Source organism: Canis aureus, chromosome 34 (genome assembly GCF_053574225.1).
Source record: "Canis aureus isolate CA01 chromosome 34, VMU_Caureus_v.1.0, whole genome shotgun sequence".
Taxonomy (NCBI): domain Eukaryota; kingdom Metazoa; phylum Chordata; class Mammalia; order Carnivora; family Canidae; genus Canis; species Canis aureus.
In genome coordinates this window covers 27,382,984-27,406,699 of record NC_135644.1, presented here as the reverse complement: position 1 = coordinate 27,406,699, position 23,716 = coordinate 27,382,984, and the positions used below count along the sequence as shown (strand labels likewise).

Genomic DNA, 23,716 nt, shown 5'->3' with positions numbered 1-23,716 from the left:
GGGCATCACGTTTGAGCTCCAGTGCTTGGTCAATTTAAACTCGGCTCCTTTCCAGCTCTTTCTTTTCTTTTCTCTTAATAAGAGCTTGCAACTTTCTAGTCCATTCTCTTTTTTCCCTTTTCCTTTCCGTAATATCACACTCTCGTATTTATTGGACCTTCCTGGCTCTTAACAACAATAGTCGGGGTGTCACAAGCTCATCATCTCCCTTTACAGAAGACATTCCACCACCAGATCCACTGACCCTATTACTAAAGAAACAGTAGAAGGATTCTAGTAACAAGAATAACAAGAACAAAAAAAGACCAACTTCTAAAAACAAGTAGAAGTCCAAAATATTTAGGAAAGAAACCCGAAAGAGCCAATCAGCTTACTCACTCAACGCATGAATGAGGAGTTCCCGGCAACCATTCCCTCAATATTTTATTTATCTTACTATGTAACACTTCGGTAAAACTTGTTCCCTTCCTCCCCTCCTGGCTGCAAGAAAATAACCCAAAATGAGAATCAACCCACACATTTCAAACTCCAACTTACCATAGAGCTCTGATTGGCAAATCTCAGCGATCCCTCCCGGCTTCCAGGCCCCGGCTCACGGGGTGCCCTGCCGTCCGGCCCCCTGCGACACCTCGGGACACCAGCATTCGGAAAAAGAAATGTGATCTCCCCCTAATTCATACGGCCCTCCCCCTCCTTCCTGAAGGGAGATCCCGCCTGTTTATTTTAGAACCTGGGCAAACTGCCTAGTATCAACCACCTCACAAAGAGACGGGGGAGAAACCAATAAAAACTCAATAACCCCCATGTGATTCTCAAGCTCCAAACAAATGGAAAATCAGGGTTCTTCATTTTATAATGAATCGAGCAGAGAAAGAAACCATTTCTTATCTGGAGTCACCCCCAAATAAATGTCCCACATGTGGCTTTTATGGGGACACTAAGCTCTCAGAGTTTGAAAGTGTGCACTGTAGTCTAGCTGTAAACGTGCCCGGCCCTGTGTGTCTTCAGGTAGATGAGCCCACTTTAATAGGAGACACGTTTCCTCCCACAATTTCCTTTTAAACAAAATGTAAGACTCTTGGTTGGCTTCATGCTCTCAGCAAAAGCCAGACTTACCTGAGCTTTTTCCTCGAAGCACAACAGACATCGTCTATGTGGTCTTTTCAATGGGAAACCGTGTTCATTTCTGTCCACGTAGCACCCACTTCCAGTCCCTAGGGACGACCTAGGGCCAGAACAAATTTGCTACATGTCCAGCAACAGGCATATGAACTTGTATCATGGAAAAAAATGAATATATATCATGGAAAATTTTCCACACACGGAGGAACCCTCGTGAGCTGGTCTGGAAAACAAGTCACTTCAAAGTTGTGGAAAACAGGACCTGTTCCTGCCTTTAAGGCAAACTCTGCCCCGAGGGTCAATTCGGCTGTTCTGCGTCCAACCAGCCCTTCCTGCTTTACTTTGAGATGTTTGTTGAGTGTGAGCAGCTGAAAGCCAGTATATTATGACCTGCAAAACCCCACAAACCTCTCTCTCCCGAGTCTGTCCATAAGGAACAGCCATCCTTGATAAACCAAAACACAACCAAAACAACAACAAAAATAAAATAAATAAATAAATAAATAAATAATGAAAACAACAACAACAACAAAAATCTTGTTTCCCAAATCACACTTGGACTGCTTCATTATTGAGCTGGTATTGAAGGCAATCTTTATAGTCCTCAATACGTGGGAGGACGTGGAAGCCTGGATCCCTCGTGAGGCAGGCCCCTTTATTCGCCACTACCGAATATTTAAAAATTATGGAGAAAGCAGTCATAAGAGCTGAAACTTTTACCCGCGTGAAGGCCATCTGGCTCGTCTCAGGAGTCCTTGTAAGGCCACTACTTTCTCCAGCTGCTGGTCAAGGCGTTGCATTATGTGTGCAAACCCGTGGACACCAGGCAGCCACCTGCGCTGGCACATCCTGCCGGGCGCCTGAGTGACGCGCCCTGCTTCTCCTTCACAACCTGGTCCTCGGGGCCCAGCCGGGGAACCTAAGGGCGTCTTCATGGGGGCCCGGCACCCCTCTCCCCAGAGCCTCTTCGGAGGCCTGAAAGAAATCTTCCCAGGCCTTGCTGTGTCCCCCCCACCGTCCTGGGGTGCTGGAGGGGCTGGAGGGAGGCAGGAAGGGCCTGCAGCTGCCCCCCGTGCCATCGTGGCCTGGCCCTGAGCTGGGGGAGGGCCCCGCGCCAGCAGCTGGAGCCAGACAAGGAGGGGCAGCTCGTGAGCAAACACGCCACCGAGCCAACAAAAACACCATTCTTCCTCCCAAGAAGTTCAGAGTGCTTTGCAAACATTCACTCGTGGGCCCCGGGAGCCTCGGAGCAAGCACTAGTTCATGGGGCCCTTAGGAGGACCACGGCTAGCCAAGCACCGAGGAAAGGGCGACTGTCCATTGCTCCCTTGTTCCTCGGGTGTTTATTGAGCACCTGCTACGCGCCAGGTACCTGCCAGAGGAGAACAAGCAACCCGGGCAGGGTCGGGCCCCTACAGCACGAGGCACCAGGCTACCCTGCGTACACTTATGTACACGTTATTTCTGTCCAAATTATTTAATGGAACGTGCCCCCTTCTTCAGATGGCCTGCAGTGTGCTAAGTGCTGAGCAAACGCACAAAAGAAAAATTGTGTGAGTTACCTGTAAATCTCATTATGATGAGAGGAACTGGGAATATCAACTCAAAGTGCTTTCTCTTAAGATGCCATAAAGCCTCATTGTGAGCGATCCCGTCTCTTGCGATGTTTATGGGATCACTAGTCAGACAAGGAGAGTTAAGATCAGTAATATCACGCCAGTTTATATAAATAATCCGGCTTTTGAAAAATGATTAGTCAGATGGGCAAGCGTGTTCAGAGAAGCAGAGAGCCTTGATCCACAGGTCTTTTCCTGACCTCCTTTTTATTTTAATGTGAAAAAATGGCAGGTCTGATAGAGGAAATGACTCATGCCATGTGCAAAGTCTTTTCTTCAGGCACTGGATTCCAGATATTTTAGAGTATGTGGTTATCTATAGTAGATAGATATGGTCATCTAAGCCTATGGTTATCTGAGTAGGCACTACTACTTTTAAAAGATGCATGACTCTCTGATGCATTAAAAGGGATTTAAGCTGTTTTGTTTCAAAGATGCTAAGTAAGGATTCTAGTCTGTTCTAGGAATCACTAATTCAACTCACTTTCATTTGGCAACTTACACATATTTTAAAAGACTAGGGAATTATAATATCACTCTAAAACCCAACTTTCCTCCCTAGGAAACACTTCCCTGACTAACGAAGATTATAGATGTATGATATTGATCCGCCACTCAAGTGTGTTGGTTAATACACATACCCAGTGAGAGTCAAGCTCCATTTCTCAGCCCTTAAATAGGGTCTCCATTTGGCCCCAAACTACCTTTCTAGGCTCAAGATCACCCACACTCCAGTCATTCTAGCAACAGCACAGATTTCCATAAACTATACACACTTACCTGGTACACTGCCATGAAGGCTGCTCCCTTGCCTACTTCTTCAACACACGCACACACACACTTTGCCCACCTGGAAAATTTTTCATTCTTCAAGATTAGATGACTTTTTCTGGTTATTTCCTCCTCAATTCCCACATACTTAGTCATATGTGTATCTAAGATTGTCTTATTCCTTTGTATCTTCGGCAACTAATATTAAATTTTTGTTGAAGTAACATTTTCTACAAAACATCAATAGAGCACTGATTGAGGGTGGCAAGGAGATCATTACACTTGGGTTTACTCTTCAGCTGGAAGCACAAATGGGAGGTTTTAAAACCCTTTATTAAGCAGAGCTGCTAACTAAGAGAACAAAATCAATTAAACAAATTTTCACTTAAAAAGTTTTTTTTTATTAAAGAGCTACTACATTAATGTGAAAAACATTGGCATTCAACTTTTCGCACTTTGGATGACCAATGACTTAAGACCTGGGACCATATTTTACCCCAATCCTAATCACAGCACTGAAGAGCAAAAAGTCGGTATGCTTATAGAATTGCTATATGGACAAGAAATGGCTCACCCTCACCAGCAATGACAATGCTAGTGGAAACAACTGACTTCAGGTTTCAAATCAAACAGGAGGAGAACAGGACAGAGAGGAATAGGGAAGAACCCAGAACAAAAGAGGAAAAGAGGGAAGAGAGGGATTGGATTCCTGTACAAGATTATCCTTAGAATTCATTTTGGCCATTTATCTATTTATGAAGGTGATAAATATAGATGTTCTTATGGCTTATCCAGAACATAGTGATAGGCACTAGAAGGTAAATACTACACAGTAAAAAGTTGCTCTGTCTCCAGATCTTGTTACAAAAATTATTTTAAGGCCATCCTGCTTTCTTCCAATGTTTAGGAAGGCTTCTTTCATTCTCTAGATTTGAAATATTGGTATCTGTTTTCTAGTTTTACCCAAAATCAATTTCAGGAAGTCAATAAAAGCCAATAATCAAACAGTGTTGCCTGGTACTTTTGTGTGAACCTCGTGTGTGTGTGTGTGTGTGTGTGTGTGTGTGTACATGTACTCTTGCATGAACCTGTGCATAGTCCATATGTATAAAATGCCACAGTTTTAGTGGGCACAGTAAAGTCCTTTCACATACATGATTAGCTTGCTTGATCCTCACAAAAAAACTTTCATAGTGGGTTTGGCATCTGACACATGAAGAGACTCAGTCTCAGGGAGATTTAGTATCTTGCGAATTAAACCCAGGCAGGCTCACAGTACTCCTGAAGGCTTCTCCATCACCATCTAAATACATTAAAAATTATTAGAGATGTGGCTTTGATTCTTTACATGGCTTTTAAAATGTCTGCACTGTGTATTTCACACCCTTGTTTACTGAGCAGAGAGTATACTTGTGATAACGAATCTTCCTGGATACCTGAAAACCCCCTAAGAAACCAGATGTCATTTAAAGGATGTGCTCCCTGATTAATTAGACCCCATCAACACACAAGCAAATATTTGTTTTCAGATAAAATAAAAAAACCTTCCATCTAATTAATTCCTTAGCAGGCAACGCAAATTCATTCTTCCTGCCAAATCCAGCAGAGGGCAGGATGCTCCCACCAACAGCCGGCTAGCTGGTGCCACCAATCAAACCAGCACCACTACCAAGTAGAGAGTGATCCAGCATTACAACCGTCATCATTTGCTCATCTGTATCTGAAAAAGAGTTCAGGCTCGAGCTGAGAATAGGGGCTGTGGGATGAGGACTGGGGAATGTTAGGGAAGGCTTTGCCTCAGGGCCTGCCCACGTTTTTGGGGGATTTGATCCTTCACGTACCTGGAAACTAGCCACTTCCAATTATCTTCCTGGAATAACTTGCCGAGGAGGCCACCCTCGGGGATTAATATAAGACAGAGCGTGATCATTTCTGTTTCTAGTTTTAGGCTGTCTGGGGTTGCAGTGAGCTGTTACACTTATAGGCCTTGTTGGGGGGACACCTATCTCTGTGTGTCCTCCAAAACTTGTGATGGTTCCTCATTGCTTGGCCTCCTTTGTTTGACATTACCGCACAGCCCCCACTGATAAGAGATAATGACCTCTGTCCCCAATTCAAATCCCTTCAAGGTCCCCAGGCCCAATTCTGGGGCTATCTCAGGAAGATTTCTAGAATTCCTGGTCCTGTGCTCATCATCAAGAAACTTTCACCAAATGGACCAATAGGTGAAGGCTTTGTACCAGGTCTTGGGCCTAAAAAGATACACTCCATTCTTTCTAGTCCAGATTGGAGCATGGTAAATACAACACGGAAGGGAGTGGTCCGCAGTTTCCAGAAGACACCAACCAGTGCTTCTAAAGATGGCAGAAATATTGTACCAATCTTCTATCCCAGAGTTTTCAAACTATGGACAAAAAGTTCGTCACCCATACCTCAAAGCCTCCCAGAGTGGAGTGGTGGCTAGCAGTGGGGTGGTCAGTTGGAAGGACTCTCCCCCACCCCCACCCTCATCTCCTCCAACCAGATGAGAGCAGTTCCATTTCTACCTGTATTGTTCACGAACACCTCTGGGTATTATATAATGATTTTTTTTTTTCAAAGAAAAGGAGCCAGTAAACATGAGCAAACAATCTACTCATCAGTAATTACAAAACAACAAAATAAATGTTAAAAACACTTTGAAAATCATTGCTCAAAAATACAAAGGCCTCTCTTCACTTTTGAAGTAATTGAGCCTGGAAAGGAGGAAAGACCTGAGGTGCGCTGTAGGCCCGAGTACGAAAGAAAGGGCACCCGAATACCTCTATCAAGTCTCTAAAGCCTGAGATGCTTCCCGATACAAAGGGGGCTTGCACTGAGCCTGAAGGAAGGAGAGGCATTAAATAAAGGGGTAGAGGCCTCAGTCACCAGTGAACGGAGTACTCCAAGCAGTGGAGGTACTCACAGCAAATGTGAGAGACAAATGTGCTTGCAGGGGCCTGACCAGCAAAGGAAGACTAAGGGTGTGCTTTTCTGCACGTTTATTGGATAACTATTCCGCCCTGGGACAGCTTGGTGAATGAGGTGGATGGGCACCGTGTTCGGGGAGCTTATATGCTCACAGGGGAAACAGACATGTGATTTTAATTTGATAAATGCTACACTGGAAAACTAGGGGTGCCCACAAGACCATTCTTAAACCCTCTGACTCATACCACCTCCCGGACTACGCACTTGGCCCACTTTCTTCAATTACTCAAGCAATCACCTATTCGAATAGCCCCAAGTCCTGCCTGGCTCTGCAGAGAGCTTCCCCCAACCCCCAAACAAGACAGAAGCAGGAATCCCCACACTGCCGTTGGCCCTTGTGTCTTCTTGGTCATCTCCAATCTGGGACTGGCCCTCAGTCTCATTTCCTTTGTCCTTCACGGCCTTGACACTTTTGAAGAGTACTGGTCAGTTGTTTTGTAAAATATTCTTCAGTTGGGGTTTGTTTGATGTTTCTTCACGATTAAATGAAAGTTGCGTATTTTTGACAAGAAACCACAGAAACGGTGTCATGCCCTTCTCAGGGCATCATGTTGGGAAGTCCAGGATGTCGATGTGTCACGCTACTGGTAATGTTAATCTTGATTACTTGGTGAAGTTAGTGTCTGCCAAGTTTCTCTACTGTAAGGATACTACTTTTTTTTCTTTGTAATTAGTATCTTGTGGCGAGATATTCTGAGATTATGCAAATATCTTGTTTCTAATTATATGTTTGCCCACTAATTTTAGCATCCATTGAGGCTTCCCTAAAACAATTATTACAGTGGCATTTGCCAAATGGTGATTTTATATTTCCACTGTTCCTTTTGCATTTACTCACTGGAATTCCACTGTAAGGAAAAACAGTCCTTTCTTTTGTATGTAGTTACTTGTTCAATTATCTGTTTTATCGGTACAGACTTGGATATTTATTTTAACTGATGAATTATAATCCAATATTCCCAGCTTTGGTGATTGGGAACTACTTCAGGTTGGTATCTAACCTTTTCAACATGCTTCCATCATTTTTTGAACATTCACTTTCTGGCACCACAAGATAATCCAAGCTTACCTTGCACTCAGCCCTGGACTCAGCTATTTTATTGAGAAACAACATTTACAAACCAAGTTTTGGGCATTAGGTATACTCATTGCTGCTGATTTGTCATTGCTTCTATGTCTTCTAAGTGAACAGAGCAAGGAACTACATATAGGTACACACAAGTACATGCACAGCTGCATCTATCTCTGTATCTACCTCTCTGTATATGTATTGAAAACCACTAGTTAAAACTCCGCCCTATGATCCTAATCCACAGGGTTCATTCTAGCTTTCCTCTTTCCTCATTTTTAACTCCTTTCCCTGACAGTAATAAATTGGCTCTCACAGTCCATAATTTATTTACTCATTTATTCAATTTTCGGATATACATGAAGTAGTTCCAGAATTACCAAAACAAACCTCTGTGAAAAACAAATTTACTTAAAAGAGTGCCATAATTGTGTGTCTTTGGCCTTGTAGGCCAAATATTTCCAATATTGGGCTTATTATTTTCTTTTTTTATCCCATTTGTTATGGCTGTGGTATTCATTTTCAGCAGTTGGATTCATTGGTTACCATGTGCATTCTGTTTGGGTCCCCACACATCCTAGTTAATACTAATTACCTATTTTTTAATATGTGAAACACTACATGGTCCTAACGGTCAGAACTATAACAGAAGGTGAGCTTAGAGATATGCCCCTACTCATGCCTTCCACCCATTCCCACTCCTCCATTCTTCCCACTCCATTCCCAGTCACCTCTGTAGGTTAATTCAACACTTTAGAGTCTAATTTATGCCTTCCATATTCCTTTTTGCCCAAGTGAGCAGACGTTATGTATATTTTCTTAGATCTTCCTCATTTTTACTTGAAAGATACCCTACTATGGGTATATTTTGGCATTTTGCTATCTTTCACATAAAAGTATATTCTAGATTCTACTGTATGTTGGTTTGGTAAGATCTTCTTCATTCTTTTTTATAGCTGCGTAATACTCTCTATTATATGGATGTACCATAGTTTATTTGAGTATTCTCTTACATATGGGCATTTAGATGCTTTTCCATATTTTGCATTTTCAAATGGTGCCCTAATGAATAACATTATACTTGTTATTTGTATTGCTGTCTTCAGAATAACTATCTACAAACAGGATTGAGCCAAAAGGCAATGCATGTATACCTTTGTTAGATATTGCTAAATTTTCCTGGGGATATTTAATACCTAACAATGTCCACCCCCTGCCCCCAGAGGTTCTGATATAATTGGCTGAAGAATGCAACCAAGAATTGGTATCATTTTTTAATACTTTTTGTCACTTTATCGAGGTATACTTTACATCATAAATTCACACACTCTAAGTGTATGATCCAATAATTTTTAAGATAAATTTATAGAGTTGTACAAACATCACCAGTATTGATATGTTTTCCAAGCTAATGAAAATCAAGTTTAATTCCACCAACTGGTACACTATTGTTGGTACCACATGGTACCACATGGTGTCACTATTAAAGGCCCGGTCTGCTACTTGGAGGCACCGGGCTTTTCCTATACTGCAGCGCCCCTGCTGGTTTAGATCCAGCGGAACTGTTTCACATTGAACAAAAGCACTCCGGCCAAAATCAGTCCTAATCCTTAGAATCACTGGGCTGTAAGAATGGCATTGGAGGGACCTTCTAGCAAAAGTTACATGCTGGTCCAAACCGGTTCTCCTCCACCAGACTCTTGCGCTATGAAACTGTGTCATTAAATCAGACTTTGTGACTTCTTTAAAGGTGTTCTCTTACTCAGGGTCTGTTGGTCTTTTCTGTCCCAGCAACCAGCTGTGCTTAACCCTAGACAGAGGAGAAGCCAATATAAATTTTAAATATTTGCCATGTGAGATAGCCCTTGGGATGTCTTCCTTAAGAAGCACTCATACAGTTCCATATATAAAGGGTCTCGCCAGCATAAACCCAGTCTGGGAATGTCGGGAATGAATTTCTTTGGCAAGTGATATTTGAACAAGCTTTGGCTGATAACTCCTAATTAATCTGGTAAAACGGGAGTGGGGGGGGGGCGGTAAAGCAGTGCACATCCCGTGCAAAGCAAGTGGTATATGAAAAGAACCAGTTGGAGGACAGAACAGGAGAGCTGACGTGACTGGTTTGCACAGAGAGGTGATAGGAGAATACACCTCCCATCTAGATAAGACTAGATGGGTAGATCTGAGGCCAGATCAGACCCTTTTAGACCTGAAGGATTTTGCTCCTAATCTTAAAATTAGTGGAGACCCACTGAAAAATTTTAAGTGCTGGATTAGAAGAAGATAAGGGGGAAGTACATGAGCTTATTTACTGAGAAAAGTTCACTGTGACAGCAGCAAAGGAAACAAATTGACGAGAGTGGGTACTGGAAGACCGATTAGAAAATAAATGTTCTGAAACAGGGAGAAATGATTTTTTCAAAAATCTGGCTGGTGACTAGAGTTGTGCTATATTGAGAAAAGCAATAGACTGATAGGACTTAATGATTGGTTAACTCTGGGGCTGAGAAAGAGAAGGTATCAAGGATGACTCAAGTTAACAGCCTATACCACCCACTTCTCCTCCTGGTGGCAGTAATCTCTGGTTCTCCCCTCATTACCCTTCAACATTCCTTTGAAACTTTAAGCTCCTCACTCTGTCATTCTCACCATCCTATGATAATTCTTGATGATTTCAAAGTATATGCAAACAATTCTTCCATTACCCTGATTGTTTGGTTCCTTGATTTCCTCTTCTTCAATCATTTTGTATTCTATGTTACCTTAACCACTGATTCCCATGGTCATATACTTGACCTTTTGCCACTATTAATTGAAATCCATCCATAATTTTATTTGCAAAAGCCCCTTCTAGTACTCCAACTCCAATAATCCTTTGACCCTACTGGGCCTTATATTCCATTGATACTACCAAGATCACACTGTCCCTCATCCCATCATGTGCTCAAGTCCATTACTAAAAAGCTTAAATTCCAGAACCAATCATTCCAATCACTCCAACTCACTTACCACCCCCACCACCCAATCTGCAGAATCTCTTGTCCAAGTTACCATTCTGACAATTTTTTTTAAAGATTTTATTTATTTATTCATGAGAGATGCAGAGAGAGAGAGAGAGAGAGAGAGAGAGAGAGGTAGAGACACAGGCAGAGGGAGAAGCAGGCTCCACGCAGGGAGCCTGACATGGGACTGGATCCCGGGACTTCAGGATCACGCCCTGGGCCAAAGGCAGGCACTCAACCGCTGAGCCACCCGGGCATCCCCCATTATGACAATTAAATGATGCCCTTTGAACTTGAGTAAAAATAAGGTGAATGCAGGTATCTTCTATTTTCATCTTAAGATCCAATCTCCTTCCTTCTCCTCTCTACCTATTGCTGACCTAGAGGGACCACATACTATAGAGCAACCATACCCTCTTGGCTTTCAAATGGTTCAAGCAACGGATAGGCCTGGCAGGAAATGGAAGGGATAAAGGATAATTGAGTTCTGTCTGGTTCTATTCCTGCAAGTTCACCAAAAGTTGTCTTTGTCTCTAAGTGAAGTCAGTTCACTGGCTTGCTGTAGAAACTCACTCACTTGATTTTTGGAAATCTCTGCTCCCACCCAGGCCTGCCCTTCCAGAGATGTTAGTAGCTCTATTTCTAGTAAACCTGGGTTCCTACACATCTCTGTAGTTCAAGTGCACCCTACCTACAACGTTTGCATTACATTTATTATTAAGGTATGATTGACACAGTGAAATGCAGCCAATCAACTTTGACAAATATACACACCTGAAAATCCCACATTTCAATCAAGCTATAGAACATTTCCATTTCATCAGAAAGTTTTCTCATGACTCTTTCCAGTCAGTGTACTCTCTACTGAGGCAAGAACAATTCTGATTTCTATCACCATCGGTTAGATTTGCTTATTTTGAACTTGTATACATTTAATTATATAGTTTTTATTCTTTTGTGTCTTGCATTCAACATCACATCTATGGACTGATCATATAGTTGAATCATGTCTCTTTTCACTGTCTTATTCCATTGTATGAGTAGACTACAATTGACCTCTTCTCCTAATCATGGACATTCTAGTGGCTTCTATTTATTGGCTTTTATACCTGAAGATGTTATGAGTATCCTTGTACAATATTTTTGTAAGCATATGTTTTCATTTTTCAATTAAAGGAGAGTGGAATTGGGCACCTGGGTAGCTCAGTCAGTTAAGTGTCTGCCTTCAACTCAGGCCATGACCCCATCAGGCTCCCTGCTCAGCGGGGGAGTCTACATCTCCCTCTCCTGCCTGAGGCTCCCCCTCCTTGTGCTTTCTCTCATTCTCGCTCTCAAGTAATAAATAAAACCTTTTTTTAAAAAAAAAGGAGTGAAATTGATGATTCTCAGGGAAGATCTATTTTTTTAAAGAAATTGCCAAGCAGTTTTTCAAAGTGGTCGAATGATTTTATATTCCATAAGCAATGCATAATAGCTCCAATCACTTCATGGTTTTGCAACATTTGGGGATGTTATATTGTCTTGATGTTTTTAGACATTTTACCGAGTATATAGTAGTCTCACTGTGGTTTTAACTCACATTTCTAATTCTGAGGACCTCTGCATGCACTTATTAACCATTTGTCAATATTCTTCTGTGAGGTGCTCTAGTCTTTGGCCCAGTGGACAGGGAAACATTTATCTTCTCTGAGTTGAATTATGACAGTTCTTTTTATATTCTCAATATAAGATCTTTGCACATGTATATTTTGCCAATATTTTCTATTTAATGCCTTGTCTCTTCGTTTTCTGTGGATCAGAGAATAGAATTGTATCAATGGTAACTTCTTAGTTTGATCACTGTACCACAGTCATCTCGGAGAATGCCCTACATATTTGAGTAGCTAGAGGTAAAGAAGCATCATGTCTGCCATATAGATAAAAGAGAGAGAAAGAGAGAATGATAAAACAAATATGGTAAAATGTTAACATGAGGAATCTGAATAAAGGGTAATCAGGAATTCTTTATACTAGCAACTTTTCCGTAAGTCTGAAGTTTTTCAACATAAAGTTTAAAAACCTTATGTGCTAATGAAAACTTGAGTCAGTTAAAAGCTGGCATATGTTGGAAAGGTGTGTACAGGATAAGTGGTCAGAAGCCTTAAATGTAGGACTAAAGGTAATTGTATTCCTGAGAGCAACTGGAATAAATGAACAGTTGTTGAACATAGGAACATATGTGATGTACTATTTTAGGAGTATTAATCCACCAAAAGCATTCTTGGGAAGACAGGAGATTAGCTGGAGACACCACTTAATGGATAATTGCTGGCCTAGCAAATGAAAATGTAGACTTAGGTACTAAGGTACTATTCTAATGAGAATAGAAAGGAAGGGACAGATATGCAAAGAATTATGGTGCACTAGCTTTGGATGGGCCTTAGAAATCTTTAATTTTCAAATATCTCCAGAGAATTCTGAAACACAGCTAGCCATGGGAACTTTGAGACTAGAGTAGGTATTGGCACCTTAAGGTAACATTAATTGAGACATGGACCCCTGGATGGGGGAATTAGTGGTCAAGGGGAACCAGATTGAGGCTAAAGAAAATGGAAAATTACCATAACAAAATTGTGGGTTTAATTATTTAAAGACAGAGCACTTAAACCAAATAAAAATTCAAAGTAATAAATCCAAAGGAAATGCAATGAAATTAACAACTTTACATTGACTGGAAATGGAGCCAGAGATTTGGATGGGACTGTTCAATATTGTTTAGGCCAAAATATTGCCACATCTTGATTAGATTAAAATGCCTTTAAAGTTTGATTTTGTTATTGTGTTTTAGTTTGTGTTTTGAGGACACTACCAGTGAATAAAAACATGTGTGACACAATACAAGCTCTATCTACTCCTATTCCCTTTCTTCATCTCCTTCATTACCCTGAGCTTTTGTAAAAACCTTTCCTGAGTATTTCCTAAGGAGTGAGTCAAATGCCTGTTCAAAAGACCTTGCAGTTATATACTTCATTCTCTGTAATTCTACCTCAGGAGCCTCTGCAGCTCAACATAGAGAAATACTTTTGTCAAACAAGATGGAGTAAAGTCACCTTGCCCTAGTCAAAGGAAATACGTAATTACCTTTTCCTCTTTCTTTCTTTCTTTCTTTCTTTCTTTCTTTCTTTCTTTCTCTCATTTGAATGTCTCATAGAACTCAAATAATTAGTAATAGTGAATACATTTCTAAGAAAATAAAGTTTGGCTAATCCAGAAAGTAAACACACAAGCAGACAATGGCATTAAAAGAAAGCTACATAATAAAGTACTTCCTATGTCAAGGCGATCAATAAATAGTAGCCTCCTCCCATACCCAACTCCATCCACTATTTAAGGAGAATAAGAAGTAGAAAAAAAAATGTCACAATAAAGTTCATTTGTGTTTTGCTGACAATCTCAGTTCTCACCCCAGGCAACAATTCATTTCCATTGGGCCCTGTTGGGATATGGACTGTTTTCCAAAAGGGGTGCAGAGAGGTTACAAAGTAGCTTTCAGGAATATTTTTTGCTTATTGTGGGTGGAAAGAAAGAGTAGGCAAAGAACTCTGGGAACAAAATTGTCTCTCCCACTACTTCTAACAATTAAAGATTCATAGTAGTTAATGAGCTGTTCTTTTAAAGTGCAAAGGTCTCATGGGGTTAAGCCTCATTTGCACCTGAATGTCATTAAACAAATAATCGATTTTAGCTAAAATTCGAGGCAGAAATTTTGTGATACCAGGGAGATGTGAAGAGCCTTTTTGAGGCATAGGGGAAGCAGCAGAGTCCTCATAGCTAGAGGCGCTGAGGGAAGTGAGTGTCTAAAACTAGGGGAAGAGATGGCAGGTGGCAGCGGGATTTCAAAAGAGAGAGAGAGAGAGAGAGAGAGAGAGAGAGATAATGGCCAAGTTCAATGCTGACATTTTGATCTGAAGTCAGAGAGCAATGAGTGTGTGCACCACCCATATTCCAGCAGGATTTTCAGATGACTACATTCAGACATCTAGACTCATAATAATAATTTCTCTTATTTCCATACAAAAATTATAATCGCTACAACCATTTTGCAAGGCAGATATATCATCATTTCTCAGCTTAGGAAACCTGCATACAGAGAAGTTATATAGCCTCCTCGAGGTCATACCAAAGCCCGTAAATATAAGGGCAGAATTTGACCATAAATTTTCTTGACTGCAAAGTGTGCCTTGTTTTCAAGGAAGGCCCATGTACTTGGCAGGTTACAAATCTCATCTTCTTTCTCCTGGGCTCAATCTTCTCAGGCTAGAGCTTAATGGAATTTTTAGTTCAGCTCAATATCTTTCTGGTCAACCTATGCCTTCTCACAGGAGTGGGTCAAAGAGTGGAGAGAATTCAAACTGTGGATTCAGACACCCTGGAATCCACAGCTCAGCTCTGCCATTTACATGCTAGGTGGCTGTTAGCGTTTTTCTTCATCTGTAAAATAGATGATCATATCTAGCTTACAGTATTTTTGGTGTTCATTTGAGTTATCTATTGCTGTGTGACAATCACCTCATAATTTAGTGGCCTCAAAATTTTGGTATTTATTTGGCATAAATCCATAAACTGACCAAAGTCTGGTAGGGATAACTCATCTCTGCTCCACTCAGGGTCACAGCTCCAAGGCTGGGCACAGAATCATGTAAAGGCTCAGTCACTCACGAGTCTGGCAATTGATTCCGAGTGCTGTCTGATACCTCAGCTGGTACAGAGAGCCAGAACATCTACACATGGCCTCTCCCGTGACTTGGCCCTCCTCATAAGGTGGGATTCCAAGGGTCAGCATTCCAAGAGAAAGAAGTCAAGTGGAAGCTCTATTTCTTTTTATACTCTGGCCTCAGAAGCCACACAGCATGACTTTTGCAGCCTTTTATTCTCTGATGTAGTCACTAAGGTCTACTCAAGTTTTAGAGGATGAGATATGTATCCTATTAATTGGCAAATGGCAACATCCTGGAAGAGCGTTTGGGACCAGAAGTATTGTGGAGGCTGCTCTTAGAAACTAAAATCTGCCACAATCCACTTTTGGCCACACCAATTCACATCTCCTCCATATGCAAAATAAACCCACTTTCTTTGCCATGATCCCTCTCTGAAGCTCATCAGGCTTGGGCTTGAGATCCAGGATCTTGTCATCAAAATCAGATGACATTCTTTGGGTGTAGTTCCTTGGGTTTAGCCTTGAGTGACTTTCCTCTTGATATGCAGATGTGTGAACTAAAGAGATGATTCCTTTATTCCACACACACCTGACATACAATAATGTGATAGGTGGAAGAAAACCATCAAATGTGCTCACATTCAAAATGAGGAAACTTGACAAAACACAGCTGTCACTGGTTCATTCCAAAATACAACCAGAAACAGTTACCAGTTCCTTGACCAGGACTCAGCCTTATCACCTAAGAGTTCCCCATGGCTCTTTGCCCTGTCTTTGGGCTTTTTCAACCCAGTACCTTATCTTTTCTATTCCATAAAATGTGGATCGTCTTTGCATCTGAATGATTTTCTTAATATGCTTCCTGCCCATAGATTTTTGGGGATCCAATGGTCTCTTAATTCTGTACTGTCTCTATCCTTTTTAGTACAAGAAGACAAAATTCCTTTAAACAATTTGTGGGTTTCTTATGAATCACTTTATAACCCACCCCATTATACAAAAGTAATATGTCCAAGTCTCACTGAGATAAGCCTTTTTTCCCAACTTGGGCTCTCTTGAAAGACACCCACCTTAAGATTCTCAGAAGCCCTATTGTTTTACAGAAGGAAACTATAAGGCACTCCTTAAGATTCTTATGGGTACTTTGGTCTATTTGAAATGGTCTATAAGGCACTATCTTAAAATTTTATGAGGCTTTAACAAATGGTTTTATATTTAGACCATGTTTTCCTGACAGCACCCTGGATTTGATCTCTGCTCAGAAGCCACATCTTAATTTTAGTATCATTTGCCATCTGGAGAGGCTGGGAATGAGAAACAGTTTTCTTTTCCAACCCAGCAAGTCCTGGAGACTTTATATATAACAGTTCTTTCTTTAGCTCATCTCTTTTCCTTACATTTTACTACAGGCAGCTAGAAACAGACAGGTGGCAAAGCATTCTCAACCCTCTTTCTGCAAATCTTCTTAGCTAGAAAATAGGTATGTTTCTTGTTTTCCACCTTACTGCAGGAGACATTGTTGCTAAACTTTCTATCACTATATTACAAGAGTCCCCTTTTCTCCAGCTTCTGATGCCATATTTCTCTCTTTCTTTTAAGTCTTTACCAACAGTCTTTCCAGGTCCATGAGGCTTCCTCTAATGGTCTCCTTGACCCCTTTAGTATTTCACTAACACTCTTACAGATGCTTCCCATTTCTGCCTGCCTCCTGGTCCTAAGCTGCTACTACATATATTAAGTTTAATTTTGGCCACACTCTACTCCCCGAAATTAAAATGTGTTCCAGCTGTCTACTGCTGCCTATAAAAGCACCCTAAAACTTAATGGCTTAAAAGAATTATATTTATTTTGCTTGAAAATCTGCAATTTGAGGAAGACTCTGTGGGTTGCTCATCTCTGCTCAACGCAGCCTTAGTGGGGGCATCTCAAAGACTGAGGATGAAATTAACATTTCACCTCTGCTTTATGATGGGTTTGGTACCCCAGATGGTAGACCTAAAGCCAGTGGATGACTCAGGGTGGATCCTAGAATCACCTGAGGGCTTCTTAATTCATATGTCTAATGGTTGATACTGGCTGTTCAGGCTGAGATCTTTACTGGGGCAGTTAGTCAGAACACCTACCCATGATCTGTCCATGTGTCCTAGGCTTCCATCATGTGGCTGAATTCCAAGAGTGAATATTTTGAGAAAAATAGTGAGCCAGATAGAATATGTATTGCCTTTCATGACTTAGTCTAAAAAGTTATGTATGTCACTTCTGCTGTTGTCTTGTCATTGAGATAGTTACACAGGTCCTAAGTTCAAGTGGCAGAAAAACAGATTTCATAGATAGGACAGTGACAAGTTTCTAGAAGGGCATGTGAGACCAAAAAAACATTCCACCACTTTTGGAAAATATAGTCTGCCTCAAAAGAGTTAAACAAAATAATTTATATCAAAAAATAGATGTTCAATATATGTCAGTTCCTTGTCTGAAGCAAAATAAACATTTCTATCTTCACCCAAAATATGGACTTAACATGGACTATATTCATGATTTTTATTTATTTAAAGATTTATTTATTTTTAAATAAATTATTTATTTTTATTTATTTTTTAAAGATTTTTTTAAAAATATTTTTAAAGATTTTATTTATTTATTTATTTATTTATTTATTTATTTGAGAGAGAGAGACAGAGAGAGACAGAGAGAGAGAGAGAGGCAGAGACACAGGAAGAAGAAGAAGCAAGCTCCATGCAGGGAGCCCGACATGGGACTCGATCCCGGGTCTCGAGGATCACCCCCCGGGCCAGAAGCGATGCTAAACTGCTGCGCCACTGAGGCTGCCATATTCATGATTTTTTTAAAGATTTATTTATTTATTTATTTATTTATTTATTTATTTATTCATGATAGACACAGAGAGAGAGAGAGAGAGAGAGAGAGAGAGGCACAGACACAGGCAGAGGGAGGAGCAGGCTCCGTGCAGGAGCCCAACGAGGGACTCGATCCCGGGACTCCAGGATCCCGCCCAGGGCCAAAGGCAGGCGCTAAACCGCAGAGCCACCCCTGTTCATGATTTTTAAAGATAACTTGGATTTAATGTAAAATCTGGTTAGTATATATCTGTGTACATATATCTTTTAATATGGAGAGAAGCCATTAGAGTATTAAAATATCAATGACCAGGAAAAACATGATTGGAAACTATTTGCTGTGGTCTGCATCATAGAGTGCACCATTTTTTAAAAATCTATTTCTCCTGTAGTGCTGAAGGTCAATTTTATAGATGTTTCCTATAGAGAAATTAGCAGAAAGATAAAGGAGCATTGATACAAAAAAAAAAAGTAAATTTTGTATCACTTTATAATCCAATCAATTTGCATTGTATATTCTGAAGCAAACACATATTGTCTCTTTGTTCCATCCTGTCCCTAAATAAGCTCTCAGAACTGAAAACAAAACCAATTTGCAGTAATTTAGCATTCCTATTTCATTAGAATGGCCACCAAAAAAAAAAAAAAAAAAAAAAGTATATTATGATAGTTCTGAAAGCCACTGTGTCAACCTGCCCCTTGAGGTTTTTTTTCCTTCAATTTCAATAAACAAGCTCTGGTGTCATGAATCTAGCCTCACAAGACTATAAACTAAATTTATGTGGATCATGAATCAAAGGTGACCAAGCCATGGGAAGGAGGAACTAATGAGTCAAAATTCTTTTCCTCTTCAATACCAATTCTCAACAGTGTAATTCCCAATATCTACTCCTTCTTGAGTAACAAAGGGTAGGAAATGAAAGAATACACACAATCAGAAAGGAGAAAAAAAGTGGAAGGAATAAAAGGGAGCATAAGTGCCACATTAAGAATCATGTCAGGCACCTGCCACTCCAGCCCCCACCATTCAAGAGGAGAAAAACATGATAACTGTCAGAAATAAGGTAGAAGTATCAAAAGTATATATAATTACCTACATTCACTAGAATAATAATCAATGGTCTTGTTCTAGAGTTCTGTAAAAATTGCAAATTTGTAAAGAACTAATATTAAAGATCCAAGTAACATAGGTGTCATACGAAACATTATGTTCAAGCTACATCTATGATGAAATTGAGCATTGCTGGTATGATTCTGGAGATCTTTGCACCGCGTACAAGTAGCCCATTCTTCAAAATGAATATCATTCATTATCTCCCATCATGTTTATACTAACCCATCAATATGAGCAAATGATCATGAAGCTCTTGTGATCTTTCTCTCAATACTTGTCCCCTAGTCATGCTTCATATTAGAAACACATTTAATAAATTGAACATGTCCAAAATTTTACTTTAGATATTTATTCTGTTGCACTTGACCTCATTCAGTTTTAATAAACTAAGTCCATAGAATAGATAAATTATTGGATAAATAATTGAAAAACAAATATAATACGTAAAACAACTTTAAAGCTAAAGAGACTTCTGCGGGCAGCCCAGGTGGGTCAGCGGTTTAGCACCACCTTTAGCCCAGGGCCTGGTCCTGGAGACCTGGGATTGAGTCCCACGTCAGGCTCCCTGTATGTCTCTGCCTCTCTCTCTCTTTCTGTGTCTCTCATGAATAAATAAATAAAACCTTTAAAAAAATAGGAAATAAAGAGACTTCTGCTTCCATTCATAACAGACAAGCTGGTACTATAATCCTTCTACCATAAACAGTTAAAAATCTGAAATAGAGGGAGGAGTTAAGATGACAGAGTTGTTTAGTAGGGGGCCCTGAGCTTACCTTGTCCTTTGAACACAGCTAGAGCAACATCAAATCATTTTGAACAACTAGGAAATCCATCTGAGGATTAAGAAAACAATGTGCGGGCAGCCCGGGTGGCTCAGCGGTTTAGCGCTGCCTTCAGCCCAGGGCGTGATCCCGGAGACCCGGGATCGAGTCCCACGTCGGGCTCCTGGCATGGAGCCTGCTTCTCCCTCTGTCTGTGTCTCTGCCTCTGTGTGTCTCTCATGAATAAATAAATAAAATGAAAGAAAAGAAAGAAAGAAAGAAAGAAAGAAAGAAAGAAAGAAAGAAAGAAAGAAAGAAAGAAAAAACAATGTGCACAATTGGAGGGAGAGAATGTGACAGATGTGAGGTTTGGAGCCATGCACTGGTGGAGAGGAAAGCCTTGGAGTGGTGAAGGGGAGGGAGCCCTTTTTGTGGAGAAAAGTCAGGGAGAGAGGGAGAGAATAGGAGAGGGAATGGCACATGGGTTTTATACAATATGCCATGGTGAGGGGATCCCCTAGGTTGCACTGGGAGAGCTCACTGCCCTTCTTGAAGTACATTTAGAAGGTAATATTTTGCCTCTCCAAAGACAAATGGCCCACCAGGAGCCATTGAGCAGCCAATCAGTAGCAGGGGACAGAGGAGCATTTAGGGGACAGATAACCTGGTCACAGCTTTTCCCTGTGCATCACAATAGACAACAGCCACCGTGCATGCACCACGTGACTGCTTTTCTGGGACAGAATGGTGCCACATGAAAACCTCCCTTCTGGGTGAGGTGAACGGATCTGTGCCTTACCAGGCACCTAAAGTTTTGGAGTTTTGAATCCCAGTCACCGGCCAGAGATAAAACACAGGAGAACTATGGCATTGGGTATGCCCATGGCCTGGGCACAGACAGGTTGGGGGCAGGGATCTATCTGACCAAAGCTTGGGACACAGGAGGGGAGGTTATTTGCCTTTCTGTGAGGGCCTCCTGAGCAGCAGCAGCTGTGAGTTCTCCTACCCAGGGATGAGAGGGCAGGGTGATGTCATCTTCCACCCCACCCTCCCCCACCCTCAACATAGTCAATTCAGAGAGTAACAGCACCTCCAGGGAAAATAGAGTCACTTACACCAAATCCCACCACTCTGTGCTTGGCAGGGGAATCTTTACCAGGGCAGATATGACTGTGAGTCAGTCCAGCCAGCCTCTCCCTCAGAAGACCAACACAGGCATGCCACATGTACCAGGTCCACTGATAGAGTGCTCCAAAGCATCAGCTTCAGGAGTCTGGTGGAAAGGGAGCCAAACTTCTCCCTTCCTTCCTTCCTTCCTTCCTTCCTTCCTTCCTTCCTTCCTTCCTTTCTTTCTTCTTTCTTTCTTTCTTTCTTTCTTTCTTTCTTTCTTTCTTTCTTCTTTCTTTCTTTCTTCTTTCAATTTTTAATTTAATTTTATTTTCTTCTTTTTTTCTCTTTTTCTTTGGAATCAGATTTATAGTTTTTTGTTCATTTCTTGGTTTGTTTCCTTTTCTCCCTTTTTGGATCAGGCTTCTTTTTTCTTTCTTTCTTTTTCTTTCTCCTTTTTTCCCCTTATTTCTTTCTTATTCTTTGGCATCAGGCTTATAGTTTTTTGTTTGTTTGCTTGCTTTTTTGTTCCTTTTCCTTTTCTCTTTTCTAGGATCAGGTCGGTTTTTTGTTTGTTTGTTTTGTTTTTGTTTTTGTTTTTTCAACCAGGCTAATCTTAACAAACAAATCAAAGCACACCTAGTTCAGGTCCAAAAACTCCCCACTGCAAGCAAGAAGGAACTCTGCAGAGAACTGATCTGTGGGAAAGAACAGCTAAAACACAGCAGAGTGCACAAAGCATACACCAGAAACACTTCCTGAAGCACTAGGCCCTGGACAACGTAGGACTCCTTCTTAATACAGCATTACTCTCAGGAGCAGGAAACATAATACCTAGATTGTAATGACAAGATGACATATTACCTAGATGTAATGACAAGATGGAGGAATTCTCCTCAAAAGAAAGAATCACAGCCAAGGATTTGCTCAAAACAGATATAAACAATATATCTGAATAGGAATTTAGAACAACAGTCATAAGAATACTAGTTGGGCTTGAAAAAAGCATAGAAAACACCAGAGTAACCCTAGCTGGAGAGATAAAAGACCTAAAACCTAGACAGGGAACATAAAAAATGCTATAACTGAGTTGCAAAGCTGACTGAATGTAAGTTAAGGAACTAAGGGATTCTACAAAGCACAATAATATCTGTATCATAGGAGTCCCAGAAGAAGAAGAGTGGGAAAGGGGGCAGAGGGTTTATTTGAACAAATTATAGCAGAGAATGTCCCTGATCTGGGGAAGGAAACAGGCACACAAGTCCAAGAGGCACAGAGAACTGCCCTCAAAATCAACAAAACCAGGTCAACACCGAGACATAGCATAGTGAAACTTGCAAAATACAAGGATAAAAGATAATTCTGAAAGCAGCTAGGGAAAAATGCCCTTAACCTACAGGAGTAGATACATAAGGTGAGCAGCAGAGCTGGCCACAGAAACTTGGCAGGCCAGAAGATAGTGACATGATATAGTCAATGTGCTAAGTGTCAAAAGCATACAGCCAAGAATACTTTACGCAGCAAAGCTATCATTCAAAATAGGAGAGATAGAGTTTCCAAGACCAGCAAAAACTGAAGGAATTCATGAACATTAAACAAGCTCTGCAAGAAATACTAAGGGGGACCCTTTGGGCAGGAAAGAGAAACCAAAAGCAAGAAAGACTAGGAAGGAACAGAGACAATCTACAAGAATAGTGACTTTCCAGGTAATACATTGGCAATAAATTTTTATCTATCAATAATATCTCTGAATGTAAATGGACTCAATGTTTCAAGCAAAAGACATAGGGTATCAGAATAGATGAAAAAGAAAACAAGACTCATCAATATGCTGCTTACAAGAGACTTATTTTAGACACAAAGACATCTCCATATTGAAAGTGAGTGGGTGGAGAACCATCTATCATGCTAATGGACATCAAAAGAAAGCTAGAGTAGCCATACTTACATCAGACAAACTGGATTTTAAACCATAAGAGATTGAGAAGGGCACTATATAATAATAAAAGGGTCTGTCCAACAAGAAGACATAGTAATTGTAAATATTTATACCCCCAACTTGGGAGCAGCCAAATATATAAATCAGTTAATAACAGACATTAAGAAACTGATTGATTGATTGATTATAATACAATAATAGTAGGGGACTTTAACCCCTCACTCACAGCAGTGGACAGATTATCTAAGCAGAAGATCAAAACAGAAATCATGGCTTTGAATGACACACTGGACCAGATGGACTTAACAGATATATTCAGAGCATTTCGTCCTAAAGTAGTAGAATGCACATTCTTTTCAAGTACACGTGGAACATTCTCCAGAATAGATCCCATCCTGGGTCACAAGTCAGACCTCAACTAGTACAAAAAGATCATAGAACATATATTTTCAGACCACAATGCAATGAAACTTGAAGTCAACCATAAGAAAGAATTTGGAAAGACCGCAATACATGGATGTTAAAGAACATTTTACTAAAGAATGAATGGGTTAACAAGGAAATTAAAGAAGAAATTTAAGAATTACATGGAAGCAAATGAAAATGTGATAGTCCAAAACCTTTGGGTTGAAGCAAAGGTGGTCATAAGAGA

At 40.6% G+C, this 23,716-nt stretch overlaps 1 protein-coding gene and 1 long non-coding RNA gene across 9 annotated transcripts in view; one reads left to right on the top strand and one right to left on the bottom strand.

Moving 5' to 3' along the window:
* Window positions 1–1,364, bottom strand: part of CYTIP (cytohesin 1 interacting protein) — a 73,082-nt gene extending 71,718 nt beyond the window's left edge. The window contains exons 1-2 of one of the 2 annotated variants that reach the window (XM_077883409.1): window positions 1,117–1,364; window positions 538–628 (exon numbers count right to left, since the gene is read on the bottom strand). In XM_077883409.1, coding sequence (XP_077739535.1) covers window positions 538–540 — 3 coding nt within the window. In that variant the 5' untranslated portion in view covers window positions 541–628; window positions 1,117–1,364. Of the gene's footprint in view, window positions 1–537; window positions 694–1,116 lie in introns of those variants that run through there. The other variant, XM_077883408.1, reaches the window with a different exon arrangement.
* LOC144304816 (uncharacterized) overlaps window positions 1–23,716 on the top strand; it is a 60,569-nt gene that overhangs the window by 5,188 nt on the left and 31,665 nt on the right. The window lies entirely within an intron of this gene.